This window comes from Helianthus annuus, chromosome 10, assembly GCF_002127325.2.
Source record: "Helianthus annuus cultivar XRQ/B chromosome 10, HanXRQr2.0-SUNRISE, whole genome shotgun sequence".
Taxonomy (NCBI): domain Eukaryota; kingdom Viridiplantae; phylum Streptophyta; class Magnoliopsida; order Asterales; family Asteraceae; genus Helianthus; species Helianthus annuus.
This window is the reverse complement of record NC_035442.2, coordinates 44455530-44464768: the sequence shown is the minus strand read 5'-3', so window position 1 is coordinate 44464768 and position 9239 is coordinate 44455530. Positions and strand designations below refer to the sequence as shown.

The 9239-nt window shown below is 36.0% G+C and overlaps 1 protein-coding gene across 2 annotated transcripts; it reads right to left on the bottom strand.

Annotated features, from left to right (window-relative positions):
* Positions 1-1919: 1919 nt before the first annotated feature.
* Positions 1920-7489, bottom strand: LOC110885030 (sn-2 acyl-lipid omega-3 desaturase (ferredoxin), chloroplastic-like). Of its 2 annotated transcripts, none has more exons than XM_022132725.2 (8): positions 6879-7489; positions 5709-5798; positions 5111-5177; positions 4932-5024; positions 4588-4773; positions 3827-3907; positions 3541-3678; positions 1920-2310 (listed from the first exon to the last, which is right to left on the bottom strand). In XM_022132725.2, exons 1-8 carry the CDS (start codon positions 7370-7372, stop codon positions 2134-2136), a joined length of 1326 nt encoding a protein of 441 aa, XP_021988417.1. In that variant the 5' UTR covers positions 7373-7489; the 3' UTR covers positions 1920-2133. The 2 variants fall into 2 exon arrangements, with proteins under 2 accessions (XP_021988417.1, XP_035834887.1); XM_035978994.1 differs by lacking the exon at positions 6879-7489 and adding an exon at positions 6000-6111.
* Between the last annotated feature and the right edge of the window lie 1750 nt (positions 7490-9239).

Genomic DNA, 9239 nt, shown 5'->3' with positions numbered 1-9239 from the left:
CATGAGGGGGGTGGGGTGGGGGGGGGGGGGGGAGCATATAGTGAGGGAATATGTGAAGATGAGTTCCCATATCCAGAGTGGCTTGTCCATAAACTAGGGGCGAGGGAGATGGTCTAGTTAGATATATATAGGTTTATATATTTTTTTTTGAAGAATACATCAAAAAGGGTTACATTGGTTCAAAACTGTGTCTCTCTAATCAATGAACTATAGCCACCTTATTATTTTAATATTATTCAAAGTACCAGAAAACAAATGTCATTTTATTGGATCTTAGAATAATCTTTTTGAATATTATTTATACAAAGTGAATTGCCTCATTAGTCATTATTGAATGTAACGCGGACCATAATATGAAACTACGTGCCTTAAGGCTTAAGCTACCTATGTTATGACCGACCTTTAAAAATTATTGACCTTATACTTTGAAGGGTGGAAACATTTCTTTCAAATACCCATTGTGAAAAAAACAAAAAAATACCCCATTGTAAAAAATATACTAGCATTAATTATTAATTAATGAATTAAAAATCAATACTGCCAACGCTGAGTTGACTTTTTTATTAGTATTCACACATTCTTGTTATCATTACTTTTACATCTCAATTCTTAGGCTAGAGGGTATGGTGATGGTTCTCTAAGAGAGGATAATCCGCTACATAGGCGCTACGTTATAGTCCTCCCAAGGATGGTCCATCCCACTAAACTAGAGGGTATGGGAGGATGGTCCTACCTCATCCCACTATGTACAAGTATCCATGCCTAATGTACAAATCTTATTCACAAACAAACAAACAAAGAATAGGGGGCCCACTTGTTTTGCTCCGTCCTGGACGTCGAGAAGTCGACGGAGACGACGCGACGATGGGGGGGCGGCATCGAGGTAAGGTCGGCGACGGATGGGGACGGTCCAAAGCCGATCCCCATACCGTATAGCCTTAGGGTGGGGGTATGGTTAATCACTCTAAGGTGATTGAGTGATTCTCTACCCAATAATATAAAGCCATGTCAACCCCTCCCCCCCCCCCCCCTTCACTCCCTATTTTCTACTCAAACACTAGGTATGGTTAAACACCCACTCAAACACCCGATTTCTCTCTCATCTCTCCTAATTTGATTGGTTATTCTCTCATCTCTCTCTCTCCTCCATCACTCTTCTCCATCATTCGGTGACTATTCACCAATTTTGCTCACCGATAACCCACTCACCGAAACCAATCATCACCGCGGTATGGTCACTGCTCGGTGACACCCACTCACCGCATCACTCCCCAAAACCATACCCCCACCCTTAAATATCAAATCTACTCGTTATGTTATAATGTTAATAAAATAAAATGTTCACATGAAAAATAGAAAATCATTAACTTGCTTTTATTTTATGATTAAGTCTTTTTCTTGTAAAAGTACTAATTTCTTTTATTTCCCATTCATATTTAATCCTATATTGAAATTTTCGAACTATCAAACAAAAATATTTCAAACCACAATTATTAATGGTCATTTGGCCGATGCCTATGTTGTCCATATCACCAATTAAACATAACTAGTTATTTTTGCTCTCGCGTCAGAGCAAGGACTTTAGTGGCGGATCTAGAAAAACGTCAAGGGGTAATGTTTCAAAATTTTCTTTTCTGTAGAGGCAGCGAAATCGAAAAAACGTCAAATTTTTCCAAAATTTACACTACCGACGGAGCGTTAAGAGGTCTCAACCTATATCCGCCCTTGTTGGGTATCACATTTTGGTTGACAAACTAAAGAGGAAACCAAAAAAGTATAATTAAGATAATCAACAATAGATTCAAGTTTTTTATTTATTTTGTAGGTTTCCATTGTTAGAAATTAACAATAACATAGTACATTATAAAAATACAAATATGTGTGCACAAATAATTTACCTAACAACTGTTTGAATAAAGTTTGACCATGGAACAAAATGACTTACTTTCTTTCTATTAATTAAATGTATACATGAAAGAATGGTAAGGTTCAATAAACAAATACAGATAAACTGAATGAATAAACTCTTTATCATCAGTAAACCCTATTGATATCTGTCAAATAATCTCTTCATTTATCAAACAATTGTTCTTCAAAAAGAATGTTGCTCATCTCAAGCAAAATTCAATGCATCTACTTTTCTTTGCAAGGTTTATCGTCAGTTTGGTAGTATAACACGTCTCCAGTGTCGCTAACATAATGGTCTTTTTTCAAGCTTCTAACTAGTTCACCGAGTAGATGAAAAGGTATAGGCGATGACTTTTTTGGTTCACGATAGTATTTCCCGAGCACAGGTTTTGCAGCCTCCGTCTGCAACAAGAAAGAAAGAATGAAATATTTATTTATTATGAATACAAATGCAAGAATTCATCAATAGGAAACTACAAATAAATTAACAAGTACAAGTGAGCATATTTTTTTTTTTCATTTTGGGGATCAAATGTATATTTTTTCATCTTCAAATTGCCAACAGAACGTCTTCTGAGAAAATGTTACACACTTGTATCATTTTTATCCTTTTAAGAACAAAATATTTGACTAAAAAGTCAAAGTGTGTCTATTTTCTGGAGCATGCGACAATATGTAACCGATTGCTACATGTAAGAAGTCATTACAGATGAACACAAAAGCAGGGTTGCGGGAATCTGGCTGAACATGCTATTAAGCTTATAATTTTTAGTAAAAGGCATAACATTTTACAATGATGGTCAAAGGGACCAAATTAAAATGTCAAGAGTTGCCGTTGAATTTCTTGAAGATTTTCAACAAAGTTAAGATGATGATTAAGTTATTTGCAAGATAACGAAATCCATGTCACGTTAACTATTTAATAAAAGGGTTTGAGTCAACTCAAAGGATGGCTTCTCTCCCCTGGAGTACAACTTAAACTTCTATAAAAAAAATGGGACCCATGGGAGCTGAAAAAAACTTTGAAGATAAGAAGAGAAAGTTTGACCAGAAGGGTCAAACCATGTGACTTCCATATCCAAATTTGCTACGTTTTCTGTAAGCTTTTTCAAATTAATTTAAGCAATCCTTGTGATTTCTCAAACATTACGGCATATCCCTGTCATATTTAAGAATCCTCTAAGCTTGACTAAGAAAAAAGTATAATTTTCTTTTCCTAGAATTGAACTCACGCTTTTTGAAATGTGGAAACATGTAATACAAAAACATAAAAAGATTTTATGAAGAGTAAATTATGATTTTGGCCCCTGTGGTTATATCACTTTTACCCCTTTAGCCCAAAAAATAATTTTTTAACATCTAAGCCCCCAACGTCTTTTTTTCTAACCCTTTTGGCCCCTAACGTCTTTTTTTCTAACCCTTTTGGCCCCTAACGTCTTTTTTTTTCTAACCCTTTTGGCCCTTAACATTTAACGGATGGGGTTAGTGTTAGGGGCCAAAAAGGTTAGAAAAAAAGACGTTGGGGGCTCAGATGATAAAAAATTCTTTTTTGGGCTAAAAGGGTAAAAGTGATATAACCACAGGGGCCAAAATCGTAATTTACTCTTTTATGAATCATGAAGGGATACTAACCGCCTCAATTAAATGATAGTGCGGGATCTGGGGAAAGAGATGGTGAATGACATGTGTTCCAATGTCGTGATGGATATTATTAATCCAACCGTAATCACGGTCAATGGTGGTCAATCCTCCCCTTAGATAACTCCACTCCTGCAAAATTTAAATCAAAAACAAAAAATTGATCAAAAATACTACCGTGTTTTTGGAACAAGTTTTTACTATCAGGTTGCAAAATATGAACATAAGCAAACATATGTAGCATACCAAATAACAAGAAATTAGTTTAAGGAGCGAATACCTTTCCACGATACCAAGGAAGTTTATCTTCATGACCATGGTGATGCAAGTAAGTAACAAAATCCAACCACATAACATTTATCTGAAATTAAACAAAAAACCCAAATGAGAAACTCCTTTTTATTTCTTTTCACCAAATTCGAGCCACGTCTTATTACTATAACAACCTTGGTTTTAAAATGCGCACATAATGCGTGATGCGCTGATGAGTCAGCATCAGATAATGTGATTACATGATGAGCCCTAAATCGCATAATGCGCCCTGATGCGGGCATTTTTCTGAAATCGACCACTATAGAGTAAAATTGTACAATGAGCTTGTAGAATGTGCTTAACAAGCTTGTACAATGAGCTGATGAAGTTGTTAAATGAGTTCCTACATAGATTGCTTGTACCTTTTGCATAGACTACTTGTACGCTTAAGAGTTCAAGGCTTATTTTGGTTATATTGAACTTCTTTCATAGTGATAGTACTAGAGCTATTTTGTTGTATTTGTTTATTTTAATCTCTGATTGGTTATATTAAACTTCTTTCATGGTACTAGAGCTATTTTATTGTATTTATTTATTTTAATCTCTAAAATTTTAGTGTTTAAAGTTAAAATATTATCTACAAATATTTTTTTAAATAACAAACGCCTCACATACATGATGCGCGCATCACGCATTGGCTATTGGGATCAAAACGCATCGGAGCACATTTTAAAACCAAGATAACAACAAAAAAAAAAGGGGGAATACAATCATGAATATTAAAATTACCAAATATGGAATGCCGTATAGTTTTAGCATTTGCACTGGACCAACAACAAAGTTCAAACCGAAAAGCAAAGCAAGCATTGTTGTCCAACAAATCGTTGAAGTGATCACGTCTTTTTGCTCAGCGGGAACAAATAAATCGCTGCTCGGATCAAAGTGTGAACCACTCTTTCCGGGAGATCTATTCCACTACACAAGAAGGAACATGCATGTTGTCACATCACCAATTCCACAAATATCGTTGTTTTTCCTATTTGTTTATTTTAATTAGCCAGGGTATTATGATTTTATTTTATTTACTATGGGATAGGTAATCAATCTTTTAAAGTATAAAGAAGTAAACTTACTAGGTAAAATGGATAAGCAAGCATTGGAAAAGGGAGGGTGAAGCGTAGTGTTCGTGTTATCCAATCCAAACTCTTGAATGTTTTCTCGGTTAACTATGGAAAAAAAGTTAGGACACTAAATAAAATGATCATGAAATACCAACATAATGCTAAATATGACCATAAGAAAGAAAAGATACCGGGTGCCATGATTCATCATTTTCAACATGTCCATGGTTTTGGTGATGCGTTCTATGACTGATTCTCCTGTAATAACAAATATTAATTAATTCATGATCAGTTTAATTTGTGATGCAAATATTATGAACTGAATCCTATTCAAATAACATAAAAAAAATATGTAGAAATTCTTCTCATTCGTCTATATGATCGACTATAATAATTCAGAGAGTAAAGTACACAGATGGCCCCTGTGGTTAATCCAAAATTTGGATTTGGTCCCTAGCTTTTCAAAAGTACACAGGTGGTCCCTGTGGTTTGCACTTTGTAACACATTTAGTCCTCAGCTAACAAATCTAAAGGTTTCAGTTGGTCCAAATTAGGGACTGAATGCATTACAAAGTGCAAACCATAGGGAACATCCATGTACTTTTGGCAAAAGTTGGGGGATTAAATGTGTTACAAAGTGCAAACCACAGGAACCATTTGTGTACTATTGGAAAGCTAGGGACCAAATCCAAAATTTTGATCAACCACAGGGACCATACTTTACTCTAATTCATATTGTAAAATAGTGATATTATAAGTGAACCCAAGTGGAGTTTAATTAACGCTTACCATCCGTGATACGGTACAAGAATTGAAGAATGTAGAAGATGGCCAACCACACTATTAAGCTTCGCATTGTTGGAGAAGCTTCCATGGCCACTACAAATCAATACAGCATAAACACGATTAAAATGAGAAAAACTCAACCATGCCCCTTTTGACTTTTCTAGTCAAAAGGCTAATTTGGTTGTATCCAAAATTGCCGGGTATTCTTTTTTATATATAATTATTCTAACATGTTTTATGGGTAGCCCTTCTATATAATACTGGGAAAATTGTAATAAATAGCAACACACTCACGTAGTCATGCCATCTCTAATTTGGTCACTGTACTTCACATATTGTTACCAGTAACGAAGCTTGAAAATTTCCACCGGGGGGTCGGAAGTCACCGGACCTAAAAGTATATACCTAAATTTATTTTTTGAATAAATCCAGGGGGTCGAAAACGTATATACCTAATAAATTCTATACAAAACGTACATACATAACACTACTGAGCGAAAAGTTTGGCTTTTGCAATACGTGTAAAACCGTCAATTACAGAAAATATTATGAAAACCATCAAACTTTCAGAAAACTGCTAGAAAAAACAATTCATCAAAGCCAGCAATATACAGGTTTGATGGTAAAAACTAAAAAGTTATGCTCAATTTTTAGTTTCGGAAGTACAGGGGATTCATAAGTTAGTCACCAAAGTTGAACTTAAGTGGAAACAAGTTTTAATTTATCGCTATATTGATATCATTGCAGTTCTTGTGTCATGTACATCTATATGATTTTCTATCAAGTTTTAACAATAAAAATAACTAGTTTTACCAGTAAAAAGTCAAAACTAATAACAAAAACTCAAGATTAATATTAAACAAAATAGAAAAATATACAGATTACCAATTATGACCAAAAACATGAAAATAACCCAGAAAAACATAAACAAAAGAAAAAAAAAAACCAGGCAGTTCAAGCATACCCATTAAGACTTTTTGTAGTCATGTGGTTGATTCTTTAAGTCCAGAATAGTTAAAAATAGCTATCCATAGTTCTTCTATATAAAAGAGTAGATATCTATAATGTTTTTAGCTACATCTGCACAAACTTGTATCCTAATTGAACCCTAAAACCAACCACTTTAACAAGTAACAAGACAAACTAATTACAGAAAAAATCAAGAGAGATTACCAGTCATGACCAAGCACAAAAAGGGCCCAAAACATAGTTCCTTGAGCAGCCCAATAAAGTGGCCAAACAAGCCAATTGTTGAGATGAGCTGCAGCTGCTGCTAACCCAAGAACAATAGCAACATCCCTTACAACATAACTCATTGACCTCCATGGATCCTTCACCCAACAACGTTTTGGTATAGCAGCCCTAATATCAGCCAGTTTGAATGGCGGTGGTGCCCCTGCATCAAATATCTCTTCTTCTTGTACATCTAAACTACTGATTCTTTCTCTCTCTAAATCTAAATCTTGTTGATCTATTGATGGAATCCTTAGTGGGGCACTAACTTTGACTGCCCATCTTGAGAACCCATGAAAGTTTGGTGAAAAGATTGGATCTTTAGGGTGTAAAAGATTGATATTTGATGGGTTGGTGATGAACCTTTTTGTGGGTATGGGTAAAGATTGGGAAAAGGGTTTAATAGCGCACCCTGATAGCACCAATCCTGCCATTGTGAGAGACCAGAATGGTGCTGGTGCTGTTCTCTCGTCCCACTAAACCCTAGATGGCTGGCTAGATGTATTTATAGAGAACCGGAGACAGATTGGCCAATTGCCGAATGAGGTGCAACAAGATCATATGGGTCTGTTATATTGCCATCCAAACACCTTAAAATAAAAGAATTTAATTTAATGGAAAACTAAATAGCCAATGATCTCAAGATCAAGTGGTAGAGTACTTGCATTTCTCTTGAGAGATGCAGGTTCGACTCTCACTTGGTGTAAAGTGAGGCACTGGTGGGCAGTGATAGGAGACCCAGGGAAACCTGGGTTGGATCCTTGAGCCAAACGGGTTTTACCGGTAATTTCATCGTCGTGCCTACGGGCGGGTGGGTTACCGGGTTTTCCCCGGAATTGGTGGTGGACTCGGGTTACTCTCGGAGTACTCCGTTTGTCCAGTGGGTGCCCCGAGAGTGCTCGGGATTGAGTTTGTTGGCCGTTCAAAAAAAAAATGGAAAACTAAATAAAAACCCGGCTACCTACCTGAGGTAAACCAATGACAAAAGGCGACATCATACATCTGACAGCTTTGAGTAGCCCAAGTCATCACCAGTTCTGAGGAAAAACTCGTCATCCGAAAACCCACTAAAACCAGTTTAGAGAACTCTAATCTCAAACCCAAATCTTCACTTCTCCTCTAATATACCAATTAAGTTGTAGCTCATTGGTATTTTATTTTAATCAAATTTAAAGAATAACATTTAAATCCTTTAAGGTTTTTTTTTTCATTGGTATTTTAATCAAATTTAAAGAATAACATTTAAATCCTTCAAGGTTTTTTTATGAGATGGTCAAGGTTTTTTGTTATGAGATGGTCAAATACTTTACATCAAGGTCAAACTACTTAAAATATGAGATGGTCAAGGTTTTTTAAGAGTTGGTCAAGTTTTTTTTTTTTTTTTTATGAGATGGTCAAATACTTTCATCCACGTCAAACTACTTAAAAGTAGGTAGTTTTATACTGCAACACCTTGGAAACTAAGCACTTTAATTTCTTTTTCAATGGATATAATAGTTTTTTCTTGTATATATTTTATAATTTATAATATATAACGAATTATATGAATTTGAATACACCATAGCAATGCATTTATTTTATTGATGTCAGGGTTATCACAAAACTGATAATATATAACGATTTATATAAATTTGAATACCCCATAGTAAGGCTGGTGAGTGTGATATATTGTTCCCTGCCACCTCATCATTTTTAGCGTCTCATGGCGCCCCTCCCCCATTTCCTGGTCGCTATAGGGGGCGGGCGCTATCATTAACCTCCGCCAAAGAGATAGCGGGCATGAAAGACTACATTTGGTGGGACTCATGTCTCTTGTACAATCAAATTTTCCTATCTTTTTCTTAATAGGGTCAAGTTATTCTACAAAGTCTTCTAATTGTAAGAAGTGTAAGAAGGATTTATAGAGTGACAAGTGTCTAATAACCTAAAACTAAACCCACTACATCACCACCAAAAACCTAAACACCCACCCCCACCCCCCCCCACCACCACCCAAAAACCTAACCCCCCCCCCCCAACCAAAAAACCTAAACCCCCCCCCCCCCGGGCAAAAAAAAAACTATACCTCACAAAAAAACCCCCAAAAAACCTAAACCCCCCCCCCACCCCCACCCTCAAAAAACCTAAAAAAACCTAACCCCCCCCCCCCCCCCAAAAAAAAAAAAACCTAAAAAAAAATCTAAAAAAAAACTAAACACCCACACCCACCCCCCACCCCCACCCAAAAACCTAAACCCTCACCCCCCACCCCCTCGGCAAATTTTTTTTTTTTTTTTTTTTAGGGTGGGTGATGTGGGGGGG

Excerpts from the sequence above, each read along its gene's own strand:
- LOC110885030 (XM_022132725.2), bottom strand. The coding sequence starts at position 7,372 with ATGGCAGGATTGGTGCTATCAGGGTGCGCTATTAAACCCTTTTCCCAA. Across the intron at positions 5,025-5,110 it reads ATGATGAATCATGGCACCCG|TTAACCGAGAAAACATTCAA; the intron begins GTATCTTTTCTT and ends TTTTTTCCATAG. Across the intron at positions 4,774-4,931 it reads TTGCTTATCCATTTTACCTA|TGGAATAGATCTCCCGGAAA; the intron begins GTAAGTTTACTT and ends CTTCTTGTGTAG.